The sequence below is a fragment of the Temnothorax nylanderi genome, unplaced genomic scaffold (genome assembly GCF_030848795.1).
Source record: "Temnothorax nylanderi isolate EJ_2023f unplaced genomic scaffold, tnyl_v1.0 TNYL_tig0050_pilon, whole genome shotgun sequence".
NCBI classification, from domain to species: Eukaryota; Metazoa; Arthropoda; class Insecta; order Hymenoptera; family Formicidae; genus Temnothorax; species Temnothorax nylanderi.
The window spans coordinates 729027-755381 of record NW_027249112.1 but is presented as its reverse complement, the minus strand read 5'-3'; the positions used below and the strand labels follow the sequence as shown (position 1 = coordinate 755381).

The 26355-nt window shown below is 45.5% G+C and overlaps 2 protein-coding genes across 9 annotated transcripts in view; both read right to left on the bottom strand.

Moving 5' to 3' along the window:
- The window catches only part of LOC139772502 (homeobox protein prospero), a 54697-nt gene extending 36314 nt beyond the window's left edge, over window positions 1-18383 (bottom strand). For 2 of the 8 annotated variants that reach the window (XM_071706234.1, XM_071706237.1), the window contains exons 1-3: window positions 15287-18383; window positions 14400-14922; window positions 12082-12271 (exon numbers count right to left, since the gene is read on the bottom strand). In XM_071706234.1, the coding sequence (XP_071562335.1) occupies window positions 12082-12271; window positions 14400-14922; window positions 15287-17890 (3317 nt within the window). In that variant the 5' untranslated portion in view covers window positions 17891-18383. The remainder of the gene's footprint in view (window positions 1-12081; window positions 12272-14399; window positions 14923-15286) is intronic. The other 6 variants (XM_071706239.1, XM_071706241.1, XM_071706236.1 and 3 more) reach the window with 3 other exon arrangements.
- An 85-nt stretch (window positions 18384-18468) lies between these two features.
- The window catches only part of LOC139772513 (uncharacterized), a gene marked incomplete at its 5' end in the record, with an annotated part of 79403 nt that continues 71516 nt past the window's right edge, over window positions 18469-26355 (bottom strand). Inside the window, one exon of the mRNA XM_071706245.1 lies at window positions 18469-18779. Coding sequence (XP_071562346.1) covers window positions 18600-18779 — 180 coding nt within the window. The remainder of the gene's footprint in view (window positions 18780-26355) is intronic.

The following is a 26355-nucleotide window of genomic DNA, read 5'->3' as shown; positions in this document are numbered from 1 at the left end:
CGAAAACGCGTGTCCGGCCCGTATCGATCTCGCCGTCACCGACGAATTCATGTCATTTACGATTCAAGACGCGTCACCGACATTACGTTCAGTTTTCTATCCGCAAGAGGCTGGAGGCCTTCGAAATATATAGATAAATGAATGATCGCGACGTGAATAAATCGGATAAATAAATGACGATTGTAGATAATAGCGAAAGACTGAATTTTTTTTTGCGCGCGCGCGTCCGATGTTATCGTGTTCTCTCGTGCGTACCCTCTTTCGATTTAGAAAGTACTCGATCGTCGCCGACTGCTAGATAGAAACGAGAGAGTGGTGCCGGGAACCGACAATATCAAGGGAAGAGTAATATCCAGGGCCGAATACTGTTTGATCTGGCTCGGCGCCACGGTGTAAAGGACAGATGCAATTTGCCTGATATCGTTTTACTGACAAAAATATCGAATGACGTGGCGCCGGGAACCATGACACCGACCCTTTCCCCCGTCTTCGAGATCGCGACGGTTATTATCGGTCGATCCAAACGAAATTTTTTTGAATCTCCTTTTTTTGCGCGCGCAAGACTTTTCCATTAATTCCGCGATTCCTTTTTTTTATGAATTGGCCATAAACGCGCATTCAGCAATGTTTTCGCGTCTTCCATTCGTATTCTCCGTTAACTCTCTTGCTCTCCTCGATAAGTGTATTTTCGAATGTAAGTATATTATTTCGTTATATGTATGTTGATTCCATTTTTTATTCGGATTTGAATAATTCACGAATGTAGTAAATAATTTATACAATAATTTTCAAGTATTTTATCGCATTATAAATTATTTACTAAAGTAAATAAAATAAAATAAACTCTTTTTTAATATCTGTATTTTTTCGTAACTCAAACAAAGATCACGCTAAAAACAAAAGAGAGAAACACACAAATACCAATTTTTACAGCGTAATCGTTTTATAGAATTATCGTCAGCATATCGCTCAACACGTAAATCGCTTTTTATATAAAATCGACACCCTCCCGAGCTTTCGTTTCATTCGTCCGCCCACATGACGCGTTCTCCTTTCGCGCATTTCCGATCGAACCGGCCGGCAATTAATTTTTCGAACGTTCGCAAGCGGACGATAAAAAAAAATGGCGAAGGGGGAAATACATTTGGCGCAGTCTGCAGCGAGGCGCCGTGGTCCCGGATGAGATTCAAAAAGAGACGGAGACGGTGAACCATGGCGGGAACGGGAGAGGAGTCGAGAGAAGGAGCGAGGATGAGGGTTGAAGGACGAAGCGTCGGAGGCAGAGGAGAAGGACGAAAGCGCGTGAAAGAGGAGAAAGCCGGGGGTGGTGAACGGCGCATCGATGGAGTAGGGAACGAGCCGTAGAGACGCGGAGGTGGCAAGCGGGGCTCGGGCGAGGGGTAGGGATTTCAAACGAAATCAATTCGGAGTCGCTGTCCAGTCGAACGTTACCCTCGCGGCTGCCGGGGTAAATGTTGGCCGAAACAGTAATTTTACGCCCGGTCCCCGGTGATCGCGAACCCGGCGCTGCCGCTGCGAAACGTCACGGCCCGATATCGGGGCTACTATCCGGCGAAATTCATGCGTATTTCATAACCACCGTGTACGATTGCCGAAGCCCGCATCTCTCGATCAGTTGGATATTTTATGAAGTCGTCTTCCCATCAGCCCGATGATAAAATCTCGGCGAGTGCGTTTGTTTACGCTTCTACTCCTGGACGCTCTCTTCCAAAATTAGAACTACGTCGTTGCAATTAATAAAACACTCGATTGATTGCATGCGCGCTGCATTTCGCAATCTAAACGACATTAGCATTATTAGCCGTTTCCAGGAGCGGCATAATTGAAAGAATTCGCATAACAAGTAGTCGCGATTAATTTGATCTTTATTTGCTCGAGTTGTAACAGACGCGCGTGTTTCAGCGTCGCTAATGTAATTAGCAGACACAAGTCTACTAGGAAAGACTATCTAAGATAGGTTTTTTATCGTAACTGGTTACACTTAAGTACCGCTTTAGAGATATCGAATATACGCTGCATCCGGGCTTCGAATATAGAAGAATAGATACATATAGGCGAAACGGAGAGAGGGAGCGAGAAAGGAAAGGAGGATTGGTAGGGGAAGAGCACTAATGCGAGGGCATAACGAAGTCGGCGGTAATCCATGCACGGACAATTTCATTTCTGCCGTCGTGTAACCCTCTTTCTTCCGTTCCCTCGCGTCCTGCGTTTCTCTCTCTCTCTCTCCCTCTCTCTCTCTCTCACTCCTGTTCTCTCATTTCCTCTCTCGCTCGTTCACTCTACAGCTCGAGTCTGCGCGGTAACTTTTTTGATAAACTGTTTTCCGCGTTTTTCGCCGGTGGATGTAAATTAAATCCTTCATGGAGGCTGGCACAGACTCGCCTCTCTTGACTGCCCCTAGGATCCCGACCGTATATCCCCCGCGCTTCGTCCCGCCGCGCCAGCCGTCCGTTTAGTACTTCCGATATCCCCCGCAACCCCTTCGTCCACGAGAGCCGTCACAGGCGGATACAAAGCCGATTAGAGCGAAACGCTGGGAACATTATCATATCGCATTTTTCGCGGAGATTCGTGCGGCGCGTGCGCGCGCGCGCTCGCTCGCGCGTGCTGTCGTGCATGTCTAGGATCTCACGCGCGGATGTATGTGTTGCTGCGCGTGTCGCACACACGCCCACGCGCGGAGATCTTCCGAATTGCAGGGATGAAAAACGGTGGCGGCCGTCTAGATGACTGGCGTGGGTTCGTCGCTGACTGCGAGGGGGTAGACAGGGTGCAGCAAATGGGTGGCATTGGCGATGGACGTGACGTAATGGATTACCGGTTGCAGTTTCCTGGGTAACTCATTTTTTTAAATCCTTACCCACGATGATTTGTTTCGGCTGGTCATCGCGACTGCTAAAATTTGCAGGAGTAACGAAATTCGGATCTCGATGGAATTAATTTCGCATTACGCGCGCGATTGGCATTGTCGGCGTCCTTTATCGCGCGTATATATTATTAAGAGTCCTCATTAGAATAGACTTATGATAAAAGCATTGATAGATTTATTCGCCTGAACGTTTATGTTTACGTATTTGTATTTCTGTGTTCGAACACTAACTCTACTGCCCAAGTAATATATCCCTAGTAGCGCGCTCAAATCAGACTGTCGAAAGGAAAGCAGGCATCGTGCCAAGTAGTTCCTTGTGGTATTACGAAACTGTAGTTCCGATATTTCTTAGAGAAGCTGAAATCGTATAGCGTCGTCCAAGAGATATTTCGGTGTAATTTAGCACGAAGGATTCCAATTCCGCGAACAACAGAAATAAAAATCTGTGACATCTATTGTAAACGTACAAAAGAACTTCGTCAATATCGCAGGTATCCGAAATAATTAGTATCCTATATATTAATGATTAATGTGTGATGCCGAAAGCTAAGAACTTAGTGTATTCGATAAATATATAAAAGTTGTACTAAATACATTTTAGGTCTATTCTTAGTATGGAAATGCAAATTATATTTAACGTAATAATAATAATAATATTCAATATAATAATATTAATAAATTATGTAACAATTTTATTATTTTTCTAACACACTTTTAATATACCTTCTATTTCTCTCCGTCATTATTCTTTACAATTTCAGTAAGATTGCAGTTTGCATTTCAGTCGAAAACATGAAAATAGACATTGTAATTCGCGATTTTGAGAACACATTTAGACCTCGCGCGAGGTTCAACGAACTCTTTTAATTGTCCGGCAACAACCGGAAAAGAGATTCGCTTTGGAGAAATCTTTGGCAGAGAGTGTACCGTACTCATGCTGCAAGTAGCAGCTCATAGCGGCGGATTAGCCTTGCAGTAGCGATGCTTACATCCCCTATAAAGCCTCCGTTGCCATCTCCCTCCCCCTCCCCCGCTCTCAGCTCCTGCTCCTTTTTCTCTCCCCGCATGTCACCTCAATCTCCCTGTCGCCCCCCTCCCCCGCGAAACCTCCGGCAGCCTACTCTCCCCCGCCACCATCGTTGTTCCTCCCGCGATAGCCCTGCGGCCACAGTATTGTCTGCCGCTCCAGCCAATACTGGTCGTATTTCTCGTACTTGCGTTCATTATCAAAAAATTCAAGAAGAACCCGACACTGCGCCATCGGTTGCCTTGCTGCAACGCCAGCAGGAACCCCTTATGTTGCGATACACGACATTTTACGAGGGTGGGCCTCGTATAAGCTCCGTTTCTCCGCGTTCATCCGTGCTGATCAGAACTTTTATTCTTCCTGATCGTTCGCGCGTTAAATCATATGTGAACGTTCGATACGAAACATTTCAGTCAGTTATTACCGCAGCTATCCTGCGTTTACCGAAACGAAGAAATGAGAGCGTAATTGTGACGCGTTATGATTTAACGATTTGCAAATATTAGTTCCCATGTATTAATTGCTACGTTCCAGTTAAATATTCGGAGACGTTACCAATCCGCCCGCGAATAAAGCGCGAGTATCCGCAAGGTTGAGTCGCGAGAATGGTCGACGATGGAGGTTGGTTCGGTTGGCGACGCTTGGCGGCATTTGAAAAGTCGTTGATGAATTTACCGGTGGTTCAAGAAGCGGTCCAATGTTACTCGGGATTTTACGGTATGCACGCGCCGCCGGGAAGTTAGCTCGTCGCTGATTCGATATTCGTCTAAAAGAGAGAGGAGGCTGGAGGAGAGAGAGAGAGAGAGAGAGAGAGAGAGAAGCCGCTCCGAGAAAGGAGCGACGGAAAAAGAGATTGAAAACTGCAACCAAGACAGAGACCCCGTTGACGAGTAGATATGAACGGAGTGTAGAGACGGAAGAGGGTGTTAAGAGATGGTGGAGGAGGCAGCTAAAGGGTGATGGAGATGGAGGGGTAGGAGAGCGGGATGGAGAGAAGAGAGAGAGAGAGAGCGGGAAAGAAAGAAGTAGCTGCGGTAGCGAGGTAGACGTGGTGCACGGATAAGAGAGAACCAAGCGTACCTAATTAGTGCCAAGATCGTAATTAAGTAATTTTTAATTAAGTGACTATACCGTTTACACGCACAACCACCGCGTACGGGATAGCTTTGCCCGATGCAAGATGCTTCATCTATTTCTACAGTAATAAACTGGATTACTATTTTTCGGAAAAAATTCACTCTCACTCAAAATTGTGAAGTATCAATTATTAAACTGTTGTATAATATTATTATAATAATATAGCGCAGCAATAATTTAAGAAAAAATTTCGACAAATCTCACATCAAGAATTTTTCAATATTTTAACTTAACACTAGAAATTATTACGGTAATTATTGAACGACAATTATTAAATAATAATGATATAAAGCTTCGTAAATTCTTTTTTGAAATCTTCTTTACATATATATTTATACTATTCTTTGTTATACACGGGAATTATAAATACCTATAAAATTAATGTATTAAAATAGAAATCCTAAACAATTTTTTTATACTAATAATATATCATTCACGTTTTAACGATATATAATTTTTTTCGACATATTTCCAGCGTGCAAGATACGCATTGATACGCTGGTGAAAGCTTATCTTTAAAATATAACATAATGTCATACGCTGAGAATTTGTTATTTTCATTTTAACTATTATCCTGAGAATTTGAAGAGACTTCTATAAAATATGTCAAAAGAAAACGGATATGATAACAGTTCGCTGTTTGTATTTATTTAAAAGTATTTTGAAACATAAACATTTGATAATGTGACACATCTAAAGACGTCTATCTACGTGTATGATTTTAATATAATTTTCACAAAGACAAGATTGCGATAACAAATTGCTCGTAATTTAAACGAGAATAAGGTTGCTTGTATAAAACGAAAGGAAGTGAATCTACCACTAGCTGTACGTAACACGTCGGGTATTGTGAATAGCTACGCGCAAAGAATCAGAGACGAGCAAAGGTAAGCAGAGCAAGGAGCTATTATTCCACGTAACGTGAAACTTTAATCAAGAAACTGCTGTGAATTTCCAGTAATTTCCAGACATATTTTCTTAATGTATTCTGTGTACCCTACCACGAGCAGGTTTATGTACTTGATTTTATTCATACAGGCAATCTAGTTGCATGTAAAGAACGCACACACGTATTCTTTGTATATTCCCTCGCGGATATTCCTTTTGTAAGTACCGAGATGCAGCATTTAGTCTTCTTTCTCGGCACTTCTTTTCCTTCGAGGGTCTGGCTGCAGCGCTCTCGACAAGGCTGCTGCCCGAAAGTCAAAGACCAAAGTTTCCTTCTGTTCATTAACGGGGTAGAAACGGCCAAGATACAGCCCGCTGTCTATCCCCTTTCTCTAAATCACCCTCCTCGACCGCCTTCTTCATTTCGATGCGTTCCTTCTGATCCTACCACCTCGCGGCAACTTTTGTCTCAAAGGATTTTTACTTGCTCATTTTTCTCGGAATCTCTTATTTTCTGCTGCGCTCTCGCTCGATTAGCTCTTTTCCTTTCCTTCTCGAACGATTGCGAGAGGCGCGTATTACTGGAATTATTTAGCTGCTGTACAGCCGCTGTCGAGAATCGGGAACTCGCGTATACGTCACGAAATCACCATTCAACATGGCATGATATCTCAAACGGAAGTGTAGCTGCCGCAACAAAATTCCGAACGTTAATCTTCTATATTGAGAGATTTGATAAAAAGGATGTAAAGAAATTGACTGTAAAGAGATGACGATAATCGCGTGGGAGTGTTTCTTCGTTATATATGTTAAACTGGAACAAATTGCTCACGGGAAGATGCTGAGAACCTCCCCCTTGCCTCTATCCGCCACGTGGATATGTAAGGTACGTTGTACTCCTGTCTACCTCGAGGTACGGATTTTCTGCACTCGTTCCCGTTCTTTCCCTTAACTCGTAATCGCGGTTGGCCTGTTGCTCGCAAATAAGAGAAAATCCATGCTCGTGACACGTCGTCGTCAACGTCGAGCATACGTACGCGTGGCTACGCGTGTACGATCACGGGTTTTCTTGCTAAATAGCACGCCAACCGGCCACACACGCACGTGCCAATTCTCCGGCAAGCAACTGTTTGTGTGAGGGTGCGTCCTTGAATACGTCATCCACGGTACCGTTCTTTCAGTTGCGCACGATCTCGCGGGGTTAAAACGCAAGCCACCGTTGCAGAAGCAGAGAACATTGTTCTCTTATTTGCAGACTGTCGATCGACTTTTTTTTGTTCGTAGCAAAATTTCGGTAAACTACTAATCTTTTCGTTTTTAAACAGATATGCTTTCTTCGACTTGATATGTGTTTAAATGTACAAGATAGCGAAATAGTCAAATATTTAGAGCAATTAAGGCCGTTTTTGTGTATTAATCTGTCATGTATTAAAAAGAAATAGAATTTGATAGGTGTGAATACATTTATTCTCGACTTGAAATTTATCATTCTTATTTTGTCAATTATAATTATTCTAATTGTTGATCATACATATGCTGCGTATAAGTATAGGTACTAGAAACTCTCACTCTGCGGCGGTCTCTCGATAATAGCATGTTACTAGGTGAGAAGATCATGCTCGATATAAGCAAGGTGCGTTTTACTTGGAAGCGTGGGAGAGGTGCGTGTCGAGGCAGCCGGTAGTTACTAAGAACGCGCGGACAGACCGCACGAAGGAGGAAAGCGAACGCTAACGACCGGTCACGTGTCCGACGGGCAAGATAAGGGTTGAAAAAGGAAATTTGTGTTTAGAAAATTACCACGTCATTACCCCGACCAATGAATGCCGCGGTGGCGTACGGACGAGCAGCGACACGGTAATGTCCGCCCACGAAACGATCGTCGGCGTGATAAGAATGAGTCGAAGAAGAAATTAGAAAGAGAACGCGTGGAGCCGGCCGTGCCCTCCCTTCGGGAAGAATTATCGAGTATTTCGCGGCGATAAGCGACCCCTCGAAAGCGTGACTGGGTAAATTCATCGTGGACTTCATTATTCGACAACTCAAGAGCTTTCGATTCTTCATTTATATCGTATACCTTCTCCTTCTCGCGCTGAACTCCTCTTCGCTCTTCCCGCAACATTATGTTATTCTACCCGTGGCCGAGCCATTAGCTCGCGTTTTCTCATCAACCGCCACTTGGAGGCCTCTTTATCGAAGATATCGTTGTGCTCTTTGCTTTGCCCGAAGATGCTATTTATATAGATTAAGTCTCGTTTATAAATCTCTTCTTTCAATCCATAATCCATAAACAATGTTTCAGTATTTCAAACGAACTCGTTGGAAGATGCTTGGCGGACGAGCGAGATGTTTGTAGTCATAATAAAAAATAATCAATTTTTTCGAAGCAATTATTTACGAAAAGATAAATTTTTATACCAATGTTATAATTGTTATGAAAGTGAATAAGAATTCCCAATTAAGTGTCAAGCGTGAAACTTGCAGAAACGAATAAATGTGTGTCAAAAAGGAATTTTGCGCGCTGAAAGCGGAAAATCGTTGTCCGATTCTCGTACTCGTTCCGAGGCGACCTAGGTTTTTCGTGGCGAGGTGGATTCACCGTCCGGTTAGGGCCGTGTCGTGCGCGCGTTGTCCGTTGTCCATTATACGACATAAAATTTCTTCCGTCCCAGCAGATAGGATCTGCTACCTCAGTCGCGTGTCCTACCGTGGGATCTGATAACGAACGAACCCGAGTCCGCCCGCACATCTCTCTTTCTCATACGCTATCTCTCTCTCTCTCTCTTTTTCGCGCTCGCGGGGGTGGAGGAAGGGGGTTGAACCGACCGATCGGTCGACCGACAGACAGACGGACGGATGGACGGACGGACGGACGGACGGGGGAGAGATGCGAGGTGATAGAGACGGGTACGCGCGCATACACACACCGCACAGACGTGAACACGCGCGCACACATTGTACCTCGGATCGTAGACGACCCCAATCATCCCCCACGGCGTGCTTCATCGAACGAAGGCTGTCAATATCGTTGGTATAAGCAGGTCCGATGATGTACGCGCGACGTCAACGAGTCTCTGTAAGATATCGGACGTGCTTTCGATTCGACGCGAGCGTGAGCGTGAGAAAATAGGGTGCGAACGATCGCTTTGTGCACGGCCGCCGTCTCTCGTTCGCCGCTCTTTTTCTATCACTCTACTTCTCGCTCTATCCTCCTTCGCTCCTCTCTCCCTCGCTCTCTTTCTTTTTATCCGTCTCTTCTCCGATTTTCTCCGCCATCTGCTGCGCCGGGGGATGCAATGATAAATGACGTCATCGAGGAAAATGTTACGATTACGGAAATTGTACTTGTATGCGTTGTCATTAATATATGACCTTATTTATAAAAATTACATTCGCTATATTACGTCGGGTATTCTCAGCGTTTTCTGATAAGTATGCCCTTTGTATTTTTAGTTAAATACCAGGACGGCGATAATAACTAATTTCGTTGCCTCCTTTTATAACAACTTTGCCAACAACCGTACGTGAGAAATATCCATAAATATTGTAACTAGGGGGAAAGTACATATTCGTGTTACATTATCGGCGCGCGGGGAAAAAAAAATAGAATTTTTGCACTCTTTTTTTCCTTTGTTACGGTGCATGCGTCGATCCTTTGATATCAATGAATCGATAGTTGGAGATTCATTGGAGATCAATCACTAAGAACGCGCTTAAGCTTCTGATCGACGGTCTGTATATTTTATGCGGGGAACGAGACGACGATATAATAATCGAGCATAGCAGGTGGCAGCGACGGTGGTCTCGGCCCATTCTCGTGACAAAAGTACAACGATGATCTAGGGAGGGAAAAGGGGTGGAGGAGGGTCGGCCGCGCGCACGTAGGAGCGTAGAATAATGTAGCGAGGCATTTCCGCATAGGAAGCCGTGCATTAGGCTATCAGATCGAGCACGCGCGACAACGGCATGGTAGAGGAAAAGGAAGAAAAAGTTGCGGGGCAAACCTTTACGTGATTAGGGGGAAAAGAAAGAATTCCATGCAGAGACTGGCAAAGAATAGACATCTTTAACGTTTCCTTTAATTAACTTTTCTCAAGAAAATCTTCAGGCATGTAAGTTTCATGCCATTTCGATTAAAAGCGAATAATAACGAATTATAAAAAGAACTCTCCTGAATTTTGTCTTACAATTAAAATTTTCATTAGCAAAATAATAAATTAAAATCCTGTTTCAGATATAAAAGCAAAAGAAAGAGAATATCACTATAAATTATTGATATATACTTTCATATTAATATATACTACCAGATGTATCTCTCGTATATAAGAAAAATAAATGGAAACTTTTGATTATATCATGGTATACCGTGACTAACATGTTCTACATTTAGAAAGCACGTTCACGGTTATAATCGGATATATCGATGCAAGCGAGTCACATAGCGCAATACCACGGCATACTACACGAAGCGTTTGATTCTTTGGATTTTAGATTTGATTTTCGAATTAATGAGGAAGCAACTGTTCGGTTTACTTAAGAAAATTTCAATTTATAGCGAGTTCGAAAATGCGAGAAACAATTCACAATAAATCTCATTAAGGAAGATTTCGGGGAGGGTAGGTGGAATGGCGAGGAGGCGAAAAAACCCTCGGGTCAAATGTACCGAAATATGTTGAAGCGGTAATTAGCTTTGTGCGTACCGTGAAATACGAGCGTGCAATTTCGCCGGACGTTTGGAAGTTTCGCAAACAAACCACGTGCTTGCTCTTTTATCTGCGATTCCACTCTTTTGGATAGGCCCCGATGAATAAAGTTACACAGAACAATAGATTGATAATTAACAGCGATGTTCGCGTCGCTGTCAAAACGGACAGAATCCTTTTATATTTTTTTTTCGCAATTTTACGCGTATGACATCCCGCTCGATTATCTTGGTCTACAACCGAACGACGTTAAAAAAGATGCCTGGCGGAACGCTTCACCGACGAGTCGGCCAGCAATATACAATATAAGATATTGTAATTAACTCGACCACTCAGAACAACTAAGCGCCCGCTCGTTAACGTTTTATTTATCGTCGTACGTATGCATTTTTTATTTAGAACAGTATATCTCAAGCACGTGGTCTCCCGCACGCCGTAATTGTGAGAGAGCGCGATGTCGGCGCGCGCGACGCCACCGCGCGAGGGACTTACGATTTTCACGAGAGTGGACATCTCGCGATAAGAAAGCGGTAATAATGTAACGATGAGGGCACGCGCGCGCGAGCGATCCACCTTCGACCGCCTTGTATCTTGGATCTGTACTGTACTCAGCCTAATTATAATCAGGCTAATGCCTGCCGGACAGTATGCGTCGGTACCTACCGGCCTCCTACGCTTCTATACCTGGCGCTATGTAGGTAGCGTTACTTATCCCCAGCTGCTCTACGAGAGAGGGTAATTAAGATTCGGACACACCCATCGTGACTCTCGTCTCTTGGGCTCTGACCGCTTCTGCAAAGGGAGTGGTCGATCCCTCGAAAACCTCGTTCTCGTTTGCATACACGAAACGCGCCTCTGTTATCAGAGAAACGTCTTCTACGATTCCATTCTTTAAAGGGAGCCACCGCACGAGATGTCGAAAATGTCCGAGATTACGTAGGGGAGTGGCGACACGGCTGTCCGCCGTATCCTTGAGATTTTCTACATGACCGTCTGCTCGTTCTCGTTGGATTTAGTTATCCATTCAGCAGCGGTAACCGTACCGAAAATAATTCTCGATTTGAGTGAGATCGAAAATACGCGAATCAATTGCATACGTGAAGATTTAATCCAGACAGATAACAAATTTAGATTTAAAAGATACATTTATTCATTCAAATTACCTATAAAAACATCTTCCTCGTATACAAACAACGTTTTTGGTAAGATATCTTTAGGATCTTTGGTTTTTCGCGCACGATACTCTAGAGCGAGAGAACGGTAGAATATACGCGAGAAACAAGCCGCTCGCGTAGACGTATAAGTTGAAACGGTAGAATATTACGCAAGAAACAAGTCGCTCGCGTAGATGTACAAGTTGAAAAGACTATTCGCTACGTTGCTGAGCTATACCTAAGTTCAAAACTACTGTAAGTTCAAAATTATACATTACTCACCGGAAGTTGGAGAACCACTTGACCAGCTGCGCTGTATTGTTTTTATTAAACTTGATGTCGGGGAAGTACATCTTAAGGACGGCCGAGGATGGGTACCTGACCCAGAAGAACATCAGCTTCGCCTTCCTCAGATGCATCGGCGTCAGCGTCGACGAGTTCACCGCGGTTAAGGAAATAGTCATTTTGCGATCTATATAAATATATATAAACACATAGAAATGTGTATGCGAGAGGCGAAGGAATTCTCCAATAAAAAAAAGGATTAAGAGCTAAGAGAGAAAAGTGCGGTAGAGAGAAGCGTCGACTCGTTTCTCGGTCCGAGTATCTCAAACATAATCGTGTTTTCTTTCGTATCGAATTGGATCAGAAATCGTACAAATTGCGGCTATCGCGAGGGCAGGCGATAGAAGGGTTCTTACCGCAAAGTTGATCTACGATTGGCCATATCCTCAGCAGAAGCCTTACCGACTCCTTATTGGTAATAGGATCTCTACATGTGGTTTCATCGCAATCTTATTCGATTAATTCGCGCGACTCTGGCCGTATTGCTTAGCCCTTTCGACTTCGTTTACCCGAAACGTGTACGCTCGTATTCGATACCATGAACGTGAAATATCGGCGCGTAATCTCGCGTTAATCTCGAGCTGAAAAAAAATTCGGGATAGAGATTCTCTCGAAAGAAAGAAAAAGTAAAGAGGTGCGTAGGCAACAAAATGAATTCGGATGCGTCAAATGCCAGCGAGAACCGCGATGGAGACTAGGATGGTGCGTCCGGAGGAGCGCGGAACAGCAGATCGTGTCACGGCGATGCACAACGCGCTCGACCTACCCCAAGAGAGAGGAGGGAGTGAAAAAAATGCGCCATTGATTTTACATCAAAGGCCGACTAAAAAGGCGGCAAAGAACGGCACGCTAGCCCGATCGAGCGATCCGGTCCAACACGCCGATGCAGTTCCGACATTGCATCGGACGATCGGCGCTCACACGAACCCGCGCGCGACACTCGCCTTTTTTTCCTCGCTGCACCGAGGCGAACTCCCCGATTCGCGAGCCATCGGATCTCTGCACGCTCTTTCGGTAACTCAGAAGCAAGCCGCGGTGGGGTGGATCATGCACGATAATCGAGCTGCTGAACCATTCGTTTTCTGACGATCCCAAAAGTGCATCTTAATCGCGATGCAATCGCGGCTATTTTAATCATTTCGAGAAAGGTCAAGAATATTTTTAAAATAAAATCTGGACATAATTTTTTATTAATATGCGATTCCTTAAATTGATATATAATGTAACTCAAATCGTTCGGCGAAATTAGAATTTTTTTCCTTTACCATGTTAATCTATCAATTTTTAATATTAATTGTTATCGTGTATATTAAACATATTATTTTAAATATTTATCATTATTTATGAATACTTAAAAATGTGTGATAAATTACTGAAAAATATGATTTGTCAGACAACGCAAATTAATTTCTAATGAACTCAATTAAATTTAGTTCTAATAAAATTTGCATTCTATCATATACGGTTCTTTATCAGAACTTTTCGGACTTTACCAAAATGTGACCAATGTAAATGTAACGAATGAAACAGCATCTTTCTTGCGCGTGTCGGAAAATGAGATAAATATTTGCAGACAAAATTCGATACTCAGAAATTTAGCCTTACGAAGGCTCGTATCACCGAGATCAGCGAAAGTAGCTTAGGATAAGCCGAGGAGACGCTCGAAATGTGAAGTTCGCGAAACGCTCAGGCTGAATTGCGAAATTGCGGGACAGATTATTGGCTTGCGAAGTTGGGTGAGACTGCAAGCCGAGGGTGGGCCGAGGTAGGTAAAGAACTTTTGGCTCGGTGCGTTGTTGCCGGACAAACTCTACTCGTAGGTGCAGCCAACATTAGCCTAACTCCGTGGCAAACTAATCTAACATTCGTCCGAGCTTCCTCGCTCCAGCCGCCTTCCAAGCGAGCGAGTGAAACGAGCCATTTTGCCCGGCTTTTTCTCTCTCTCTCAAAAAACTCGCCGCTACATCCTAAACTTTTCGCGCGTTTCGCTTCTCTTCTATCTCAAAAAATATCCCTGAGTATCTTAATCGTTTTTTCTAGTATTTCTACATTCTTTTTAACGCCAGAATTAATCTTCAGATAACATATTTACATATTTACAGTATTTTTCATTTTAATTTTAATTAATTCTTTATTATCTATAGACGAACGATTAGTATCAATTTTTCCAAACGTTTTAATTATTATAAAATGTATATTATAATTTTTAAAATGTTATCTGAAGAAAATTTCATAAAATTGCAGTGCATTATTACCAATTGCGCTCTTCAGCATATGAGTATTAGAAAAGGATATTGTAGGCTGAATTCCATCGTAGCTGATGTCGCCGGAATTGCAGTCGCTAGCTCGGTCGTTGCTGTCCATCCTGAGGTGTCCGTAGTCCGGACTACCGTGCTGGGCTGCCGCCAGCAAGGCTGGATGCAACATCGCCGGCGGATGGGGCAGTGGAGGAGAATCCCTGAGTTCTACACCTCCACCCGGAGGACTCGCGGGTAAATGATGTGGCCCCGGCGGTGGTACTTGACCAGGATGACTCGCGTGTGGATTGAAAAACGGCGAATAGGGCGAGAACACTTGACTCTCGTGGAGGCTTGGATTTGGTATCGCTACGCTGGTTGGCAGGGACACCGGCAGCATCGGTGGTGGCGCGTGGTAGGGTCTCGGTGGTGGAGGAGGCGGGGGACTATCACTACCTCCTTGAGATCCGTTTCCCTCTTGCGCTAGGATTCTGGACACCGTTCTGGGAGTAATTCTTGTATCCGTCACCTGTAAAGCGTACTAATTAGTATTTTTTTTTTAGTCAGACTTATTAATTTCTCATACTTAATATAACTTAATATAATTTATGACTAATTTTTATAATCTTTTATATTATAGCATCTTAAATAAAAATAATAATAAAAATCAAGAGATATAATACTTTCGCTGTGATTTCATTGACTTTAATTTACGTAGTGTTATTCGAAAATTATGAATGACTTGGAGTTAATATTCTTTTTATGTACATGTAAAAAATTCTATAATTTACGTATACATTTATGTCAGAAACATATCAACTTATATCAATATACATATTATATGAATATTATTACAGATTTTATATTTAATTTATATAAATATGATGACAAATTGCAATGCTTACCTTATGACGTTTTTTCTTCGGCGTCATGACAAGCGACAGGGCCTCATTTTGTTCCGAGTCCCTGTTTTCTCTCTCGTCACCTCTCATATTGCAGTATTGGTCGCGTTGTTGATGCTCCCTTTGTTGCTGCTCGCGTTGCTGCTGATGTTGCTGTTGGTGTTGCTGTTGTTGCTGCGCCTGCATGGAGGCCTGCATGGCGTATATCGTCGGCGGTTTTGGGGTCTGAAACATTCCAACGCTCGGCCTTCCGTGCGAGGGCAGCTGATTCATCTGATTAAGATTATTTTCCGTGGGGCCAGCATGAGGGCCATGGGGCACACCACCTATGGATCCGATTTGCGAAAACCCCGTGGGCTGTGGAGGAGGGGGCCCACCGTTGAGGGGCCCCCGTGGCCCGTTTGGGCCACCGGGTGGTTGCGGCGCTCCTCTGTCGACCACTTTCGTCCTGGGCGATTTTCTTTCGAGCATTTGGCTCGCCAAAAGGAGGTCCTTATTGAGCTGCTCGGCAGCAGCCTGCGCTGCCTCGGTTTGTTTACCGAGAAACCTCCTCTGTTGCACGAACCTCGATACTATGCTGTCAATCAGATTCGTTAAAGAAGAAGTTATTTCCGTCTTCAAGATATCCGCCAGGCCTTCCAAATCGGCTCCGGTGATATGAGGACCGGACGAACTGGCTGCTGCGGCGGCACCTCTGAAGACGTTTAACCTTTCCTGGAAGTCTTTATGTTGAATGGGCGTACTGGCTGATTGCATTTGCGGCGTCTGCGGCGTCGAAGGGCCAGTGTTATTCTGGCTCTGTTGCTGAGATTGGCTTGGTGGCGGTGGCGAACTCTGTCGTTGATGTTGCTGCTGCTGCTGCTGCTGCTGCTGCTGTTGCTGCTGCTGTTGCTGCTGCTGTTGTTGCTGCTGTTGCTGCTGCTGTTGCTGTTGCCGCACAGCCGCTTCTTGATGTTGTTTCATTCTTTCGAGGGCAGCATGCTGTTGTTCAAAGTAGAGTTTATGCCCCATGTGATACATAGCGGCAGCCGCTGCGTGGGGGTGATCAGGTGGGAGGGCCGGGAGACCGTTGTACGGCGGTGGATGAGGTCGTGGCGGCCTCGGTGGTGGTTGCGGTTGATGCTGAGGACTGGGTGGCGCATCACCGCTCTCACTTGTATCTGGCTCCATTCTACTGGAGAGCTCCATGTACTTTTGTTGCATCTCCGCCAATTGCTCGTGCAGCATTTTCAATTGTATTTTCAAATTATCTTTCTCCTCCCGTTTCTGCCTGATCGTCGTCGGGTCCTCCTCCTCCTCGCTCTCGTCTTCGTCGTCCATCATGGTATCGTTGACACTATGCTGGATTACGTGATGCACTGTCTGTTGCTGAGGTTGATAGAGCTTGCGCTTCTTGCAACCGTTCACCGTTGCTGGCTGAAGCGCTGGGCTACTGCGCATCGTGCTGACGATGTTCTCCACGCGGGCGCGTTTAATCTCCGTCGTTGGAGAGCTCGTCTCGGTCTTCGGCACGATCGGACAAGGAGAGTGACTGGGGCTACGTTTCATATTCATCGACTCCTGCATCTCTTCCTTGACGGAGACCGAGCCCGATCTTGGTGCCGTTGGGCTAGGAGGCAGGCTCTGCTCGCAATCCGATCCGTCCAAGTTCGCTCCCGGTTCCATACCGGCCTCGGCAAAGGCCTCCTCCATCGCGCGTGCAGCAGAGGCAGCATCCTCAGCGCTGTCTTCAGCATCGCCCGGCATCACGGTATCACGGTCACTGTGATTCGCGTTATTCACGACGTTATTACCATCACCACTCTCCTCCCCGCCACTCTGCACTGTTCCACTGCGCGCACTATCACTATTTTGTTGATGCTGTTGGGGACTCTGCTGATGCTGTGATTTAAGTAATTCCGCGGTAGTATTGTTATTGTTATTACTGTGTATACTGTTGTTATTGTTCGGCTGCTCCTGCACGCCGAGAGCGGAGAGTTTGCGCCCCTGCAGAAGCATGTCACGTAACATGTGCTGCGTGAGATCAGCCGTGGCGGGATCATCACAATTAACCACGGCGCCCGGTTGCAAATTCGAGGCGGGATCCATGCCGGCACCGGTCATCCCGTGGCCGCCCTCTGGCGGGGATCCGCCAGCGTCACTGGCCTGTTTGACCTGCCTTCCTAATAACTCGTTCAGCATCTTGGCGGGGCCGAAGCCCGGAGCCCCGAAGAAGCCGAAGGCCGCGTGGGCGGAATGCTGCTGGGTTGTAGGACCCGTCGTAGCTGTACCTAAATGACTTTGACTGCCAGTCGCTCCAGCCTGTTGCTGGAGCTGTTGTTGCTGCGATTGTGACTGGTGATGTTGCTGTGGCTGTTGCTGCCCTGGCTGCTGTTGCTGTTGATGTGGCGGCGGTCCACTACCACTGAAGATCGACCCGTATAGACCACCACCGAGAAAGGATGGCCGGGAGCTAAAGTTCGGTATACTCGAGTAGCTGTTGCGCGGCTCGCCGGCGTCCACGCGCTGTCTGGTGCGCTTCTGCTTCTTCAGGAGTTGCTGTTGCTTGCTTTCCGTGGTTGCTCCGTAGAGGGCGAAACACTCGGTCTCCTCCTCCGATGACATCATCGGCCGTCTGGTTGGTCGGCCCCCCGAAGGCCTCCGCGTCCCCTCCCCGCCAGGGCTTCTTGTCACCCTCCCCTCGCTCGAATAGCCCCTCGTGGCTCAGTGCGCTGCCTCGGTTTCTGCACTGTGTAGTCTCTCCGGTACCCCTACTACAGCTGCCTTTTCTCCGCGCCTTTTCCTTCTAGCTAATGCTCCCCACCTTGTTCGCCACCGACCACCACCGCCTCTCCACTTCCTTTGCCTTCGCCGTCTCCTTCTCGGTCTTCTTCTCCTCCTCTTCCTTTTCCGTCTTCTTCGCCGCCACCGCCTCCTCCTCCTCCTCCTCTGCCGCCTCCTCTGCTTTCTCCGCCGCCGCCGCCGCTGACGACGACGCCGGCACCCTCCTCTTACCCGACGAACTCCTGCTTCCGCCTCTTCTCCTTCTTCTCCTCCTCTCGCGCTTCCTCTTCTTCTTCTTCCGTCGTTCCTCGCTTTTTCTGTGCTTTCTTTTCACTATTCCTCGCCCCGCACCTTCCGCCGTAAAGCTGACGCCAACGGCTGAGGCTGCTGCTCGGTGACTTGGTGTCGGACGTCCGCCTTCGTCTCGGGATGGCGGGTCTTCTTCGGAAGATTCGATTCGTTATCGGGTCTGTATCCGCTGCTGTCGTGCTTCTTACTACCTCTGCTACGGTAATTGTTATAACCGGGACCGCCGCTGTTGCTACCGATGCGTTTACTCCCGGTGATTGTTGCGATGTTGTTGCCGTTGATGATAACCAGAAGGGAAGCCGGTATGCTCGCGTGCGGAATCCTCGTGCTCCCGCCTGGGAGCTGCATCCTTCGAGCTCGCCAAAGGGCTAAGTGCCCCTCGCTCCCTCGTCTCGATTTTCGTGGCCGCAATTCTCCGATACGTCTGTAATGAAAAAAGACGACGGTTCATCTTAGCGATCTGTGCCGGCTAAACGTATATATCGCTTGTCTCTATATGTATATAATAAGAGAATCGATTCAAAGGAACGATAATAGCATACAGTTGAGTATTTTAAGCCCTGTATATAGACCGTTGCATTGAAAGAAATATCGTTTCCGTAGATAGGAAGTACTCGATGGTGTGTACACTTGTCATTTCATCTTATTATTAGCTTATCTTATTTTAACCGCAATACGAACGGCAAGAATGTTTAAAGCGGACTATTATAGATGCATCGTTAATTCTCATAATCATAATGTGCTCTTTGCAAGTTTTTTCTATGGAAGATACAAAAATGTGCGTACATTTTTATTTTACTCTCCTTTTACTAATATTGTGTTTTAATATTCTATCGTTTCATATTTAGACACACATATATATCGCGATAAAAATTCTTAGAAATTAAGAAATTCTGTAAAAAATATTTCTTACTTTCCGAGAGATATGGACATACGATTCGAGAAAAATACATTAATATGCAAGATGACGCATGACGTCACGACAGGATAGAACACGAGAAAGGAGTGCGAAGTGTTATCGGTTAAAAATACAGTGATCGACCACGGCGAGGGCGACGACGACGACGGCGACAAAGAAGAAGAGCAGACCGCGGGTGACAGTTGCAAGCAATATGTTTCACCCTCCGTCCGAACACCCTGCGGCCGATGGGAGCAAAAACTCAAAGTATAGTGAGTTACGAGGGGGTTAGGCGAAGAAGGGGGTGGTTCGCCTCAGAAGCGGCCATAAGAAAATTACTTGCGTTGAATATCTTATTCGATACGTAAGCAGTTCCGCCTAGAGTGGTCTCTTCGCCGGGGGATGCATACCGTCGTCGGTCGATATACTCGGCGAAAGAAAAGGGGGGCACAAAAAGTAATTGATAGTCCACTCATTGCTCGCTCGATCATAGACCAGGCCCATCTGGCTTGCTCGGATGAAAAAAAAAATAGAATCGAGCTCCTCTGTGCGTCTTTATATTCATACAGCCGATCTTCACGTTCTCATTTTTGTTCATAAATTTGCCGCTCGCTAATACCGATTTTATTATAAAAGCTAATGAGGTAACAGTATATCGTTATTGTCGTTACAATTATTTACTCGGCACAACATTTTTTTAATAGTATCCGTTTTTGTTGCAGTCTCCACGCGCGCAAATAATCGCTCTTTATTCGTCAATGGTATACGGCCTGTTAGAAGCTTCGATCGTCATGCAGTTCAATTGACGCTGCGTATAAGTGCGTAAGTGAGACGTTTGTGTAGTCGCACGTATGCGTTACGGTATAGAGCTTGAATACGTACTAATACAGTGTGGATGAGCACACGCGTTTGTGCACACGTACGCGAGATTCGAAGCAACAGCTGAGCAGTTTAAAGCACCTGCGCTCAATAAGCCGACAATATTCCATAGTTCGCCTACGCGTAAACCCCCTGCGTACGAGGACACCCCGATATTCGTTCCAATACGTATCAAGAAGTCAAAAGAGTTTGCTGAGAACAATGCGTGAGGTGTCGCGAGGCAAAGGAAGTTTAATGAAAATTGTATTCCGTGAATAAAAGTAACATTTTATTCTTTTATTTTACTTTACTGAGATCAAACTCTTTATAAATGTAATTAACATTATAATTTTTACAAACAGATGTTGTAAGAATGCATGACGTGATAAGAAATAAAGCGTATTGAACGAGGTTGCGGCAACCGTCGTAAAGATAATATATTTTTCTTTGTTGTAGATCAAAAATTGCAAGTTGCGTAACAGGAAGGCAGATTGTTGAAATACGCGCGCGTACTTGAAGTATCATCGACGTCCTCATTGCGCACTTGAATCACTATTACATAAACGTTCAATTACAGCAAGTTAGCGCGCGTTCTCGGGCGTTTCCTCGAAGAGGAGCGATTCGTTCTGAGAAATTACTAGGCAGTTCCGTTGGCAATTACTTTAGAGGGGCGCAGCGCTTGTTGCGGCCCTCGTTACTCCAGAAGTGACATATGGTGTCGACCTCGATAAGGTCTACGGGACGACGATTGTACCTGGATAGGAGGGACGCTTCGAGGGGGGTCAGACTTCAGTCTTTCCCGTTTTTGATCGGCACTTCCCCGTGTGCCGTCATGCGTGGGACGAAAAGGGGAAAACAAAAAGGTGCCGGTGCCCTGCACCGGAAATGGCTTCAGGAACTCTCCCCACTGTTGCGTCGATTCGGAAGTAGACGCGACGAGCTAATTACACGCGAGGAGTGTGTTCGCCAAGGTGAGCGCGGGAGAAAGGGTCTTACCGCCTACTAGCATTCGATAACCAATTTTTAATAAGTACTCTAAAATTCAAATAAATGGATACCTTCTTTTTTCTTCTCGTTTTAAAATGCAAATTTTTTTTCTTACAACGTGAGAATTTTTATCTTACAATATACGAAAAGAAATTGCACCGCTGTTATTGCGAAGGAATTGATAAAAAAAACTACGGAAGTAATATACGGAAGTTAAGCATATATATTAAGCGTAAGTCATTTTTGTTCATAGTATTAGCGACTATTAAAGTGCAACAAAAACACACATCGGCAAGTCACCAATGATCATTTCCTGTACGTCATACGATATTTACCATTTAAGCAGGTGGGTAGATTTCAAAGCGTGATTATAGTGCACAGTGATAGGGTCCGCAAGTAATACGTAGGATAGTTAATGCATGGGGAGCCCTCGATGGAACTTCAAGGTGATAGTCAATAATATTATAACAAGTGATCGCTTCTTTTTTTAAGTAGATGACGACGCGTGAAAAGTCGCGCGAGTTGAGTAACGATTCGAGAACGATGCAACTCTTCCACGAGCAAATTTTTACGAACCCTTGTACTTCCGCTATATTCTCGTGCGTGCGAACAATTTTTAGTTCCCCCTACGAAACAACCGAAGAAATGAAGGAAGATAGTTCCTACGTGAGCATCACATGGTGCGCCTACCCCACATGGCGTTGTCGAGGTAACATAGCGGTGGCATGTGCATCGGAATTCCACCCCCTGTAGGTGTCATGTGGTGAGTGTTCGCAGGGGGTTGCATGGGAACTCGACTGTGGTCATCAGTCCATGTCCATCGCCGTATATATACGCACGCACGACGCTTAGATACGTAGCCGACTCTTCAACCCTCCCGGTATATAAAATTATTGTAACATTCGTTTCGTCATTATGCCTACGACGATATTGCAGGGGGGAATAGGCATACCTCGTAGCCGTAACACGCATCCGCAACCGCACAAACACGGCCATCGTCCGTGGTCTTGCCTAAGCGCAAACGTGTAGACACGCGCACACGCGCGCAAGCGAAACGTACGCGCCGGGGTACTCACACGCGTCGGCGGGCGCACACGGCGCGGCGGCCCATCGTGTATGTACACACACGGTTCACACGCGTTCAGCATATTATCGGCCTGCTCTGATGCAACAAGTTGACCGGGTGTCAATTGATGTGTTATTAATTGGAGGTTAATTGCGTTAATGCGCTGTCGACCCCGCCTCTCTGTCGTCTACCCGCTCTCCCACCCCCGACGCCCACCGCGCCCGCCTTCAACGAGCCCCACTGTTTTATTATTATTTTGCATTCGAATCGTTTCGATTCAACACACACTGGCACGCGCCCAAACCAAACTGGTGAGAGAAAGAGAAAAAGAGAGTGTGCGAGAGCGAGAGCCGACCCGGCAGAGCGCGAGCCGGAGAGAGCGCGAGAGAGCATTTAAAAGCGGCGGCCTGTCACCGATTTTCATAATTCACAGCTCGTTAAATTTGTTTCGCTTTTTGCCCCGCTTTTCGCGGTTACGCGCCCCGACGCCATTAATCTACCTTCGGTCGTTTTCAATGAGTTTAATCGCGTTTCAAAAACAATGTGGGTCAACGCCACGCTTGTGTTATTCCTGACACGTGAGCATGACCTTCTCGCCGTTTTCATTTCGATTTCGGTTTCCCATTCATGCCGTTGCAGATAGCACGCGATAATGAGCGCCGGCGTTTTTCGAAAGTTTTGACGTTGCGCGGCAATCCAGGCTGCCCTTTGCACTGCATTTGCAGCGGGGCGAACGACGAAATTCTATAAGAGTATAATTTAAGACGAGAGCTAACAATAAGTTTCGTCATTTATAACTGTCCGTTTTACTATAACGGTAGGAAAACAGAGAACCGTTTATGCCCGTTTTGTATAGCTAAGTTTTGGCACATCTATGTATTTTCGATAAATACATAGACGCGCAGATTTATATCCTAACGAAATGGAGAGAAGTGAACAGTTCAATGACGTTTCCTTCATATGAAATCGACGGTCGTCAGGGAATTTCCCGAGGTGCGTTCGCAAATCTCGGAGACTTTTCACGAGACGTTTAAAAGTTCCTTCCTCCAATACGTTCCCATGACTTCTCGCGCGGTGGGAAACGCTAACGTCTGATATTAAAGGCTACAAAAACTCCTGCGACGCCCTTCGTCCTCTCTCAGGAAAGGAAGTAGGAACAACGGTCTTTGCCCTCAATGGCGTGGACGCGAAGTTGCGGCATCAAACTCGGAAAACTTTGTTGCAGTGAGAACAGTCGCACGTTTGTTTAATGATTTATTATATTAATTTAACGGTTTATAAAATTAATTACGCTGGTCAATTTGATCTGTGTATTTATATTTATATTTATCTACGAGTATATCGTATAAAAGTAAAATCAATGGAGCTTGTTAAAGCTTATCAGTTGTATTTCATTAATACAGTTCAGTAATGCAGACATCGTTAAAAATGTATCGTTACAGTAATACCGTATCTGATTTAACTTGTAAAACAATAAAACAACAATTGTCTAATAGCGTTTTACAAATAAGCAAATTATCTCGTTTTAACTGTATCGAATCAAAATTTTCAGAGAGTATACAAACAAATTATACGACCGCGTAACTGTGAGTTACACGAAAATATAAAATAACTTTTATGTAGGAAAATACCAGCGAAATGTATAACCTTGAAACGTTCAAAGAGCCAAGAAATTCCCCTGTTACCGACGACACTGCAAGATCAAGGAGGCCCCCTCGGTAGAATTCAGGTGGTTCGCCGGGTGGCGTCCCCGATTTAAATGTCCAGGTATCCCCTGATTGTGTGTGTATACCCGATCGAGGTAACTTCTCGAGACTCGGTTCCCCCTTGGGCGCTCTCGCCCTGTCGAGGAGGAAAGACGAAGGAGAAGGGCGAAGAAGGTAAGAATGCCTCCTTACGATACGGAAAGAGCGCGTGCCAGCTGCCGTTTCGAGGCATAACCGACGTTTCGGCTTCTTGTTGTCATTGTTATACCCCACTGAGGTTCCCCTAACGTCTTGGGGCTGAACGGACCTCGCCTTTCTAACGTCTTGAGGAACAAGCGAACAAGCTGGCTCGTGCCGGGGGAGGAGTAACGGTTTCCGCTTGCTCCGACGTTACATAATTATCCATTCACTTCTACCTACGCCAGTAATTTCTCAAACGTGAAAAATAGAATAAAATGAATAATAAATAATAAATAATAAATAAAAACGTAGAAAGAAAAAGAAAAATCCACAATATTTGTACTGTCACGTTTTTAGAGTTAAATGTTCTATATTATGATATTTTCTTTCTTCAACTTGTTCTCTCTCTCTTTTCTTTCTCTCAATATAATTCTTTACGAGAATATCTCTCCTCGAATTTTTTGTTTATTAGCGAGATGTGATATAATAAAGAGTACAAGTGAATGGACGTATCGCCGAAGAGAAGAAGCGGATTTAGATTTCGGTATTTTTCTTCTTCGTCTTTTGGCTACTCTTCGAGGCAATTATGGAGATACATTCGCGGCATATTGGCAACCAAGAACATCCAGGATTACCGGCGTTATTGTCGTCATCATTTCGAGGCGCGGTCTTCTTATGGCAGTCGGCCAACGTGTTTTCTATGCTTTTGCGACGACGGCAATCATGCCGCGGACATTATCGGGTACCGAGGATTACTTAATTATATTCAATTGCCAAAGTTTCGTATGTTTGTGCGGCGTATAACGGCCGCGGTATCTCCACGGAAGCGTCTGGGAGCTGCCATTTTTGAAAGTATCTCGGAACGAACGGGGGTCGCGTCGTCGTTTTCTAGAGAAACTAGTAAATCGCGTATTGTCGAGCGTATTGTGTTTTTACCTATTCGACGTAAAAATACAGTGCAATCCATACGAACGTTACGGAAAGTCTATAAAAATTTAACTCGTCTATCTTGCTAACGACACACCCGGGATTATAAAGAGTAAGATAAAACGAACGCGTCCAAAATAGAACTCAGCGGGAGATCGAAAGTCATCCTCCCTCCCAAGATCTAAGAGAATAGATACGAGAATAAATAGATACGAATGTGGGCCTCACGTCGTACGAGGTATCGTGGTTTCTACTGCAGCTGGACCTTGATCTACATTCGGGGTCCCGCAAACAGAATCGACGCACCTTTGATCACCACCCTTAAGGCTGGAAACATCTGGTTGCCCGTCAACTATCGATCGCATATCCCCCCAGTGACAGATCCGATGTTTATTGGTAATCAACAGGGCACAAGGCAAACGCGTGAGATATTAAGGATCGTACAAATGTCCCTTCTTAAACAATTTGACATTTAGTGTTTCTCAGGCAGTTTTCCATTCTGATAATATTGCGTCTCGACTTCTTTTTTAAAGCAAGTCGTCCGCCAAGTAAATTTGTTATGGGCAACTTGCTGAAATTTAATTTGGCTATTGATAATTTGCCAATAAAATTCTCGGAGGCGAGGAAACGCATTGACGGGAAAGCAGAGTCTTCCCTTCTTGACATAGACAGATGCGACATGGCACGTCCGCGCGAATCTCCGCGGAGCGAAGCGAGTGCGGCGAGTGGTGGTCTGATCGTTTGAGCCAATCACGCCGTGATTGAGTATAATGGACTTGCGTCTTGTCCCCCAGGCCAGTGGCTCTCGAGCCAACTCGTACGATCTGCAGCCGGCCCTTTCGAACGGCCGGCCGTGGACGGCAGCTCGCTCTTGGGTTGGTCACCAGCATTGCCGTAAGTGACTAGGGCACAGGATGAAGGCTGTGTCCGAGTGAGCGAGCGGCCTGTTGGTATGATAATGAGGAAGGTGACTTCCGACGATCCATGTACCGCGGAGAGCGGCCGCGGGAGAAAGACAGAGCAAAAGCGCCGGAATGCACCGATGACGAAGATGGAGAGCCGTCGAAGAGACGAGGGCGAGGGAGACGAGGGGGGACGAAAGAGGGGTACATATCGAGGCTGATAGAGGAGGAACTCCCGACGCCGCGACGAGGGTCGAGAGGGTCGGCCAAGAAGCGGACACTCCAATCCACAACATCCCTTCCGATTCTACATTCATATACCGTAAAGCCTCGTACAGGCTCTCTCCTCCGCTATACCGCTTGTTCCTATCTCTCGTCTCTTCCTTCCGCGGCCCCCGGTGTAAATTGACATGAGAGACAGGACACGAGGAAGGGGGAAACGACGTGCGTCAGCGGGTCACGCGTATGCTACGAAC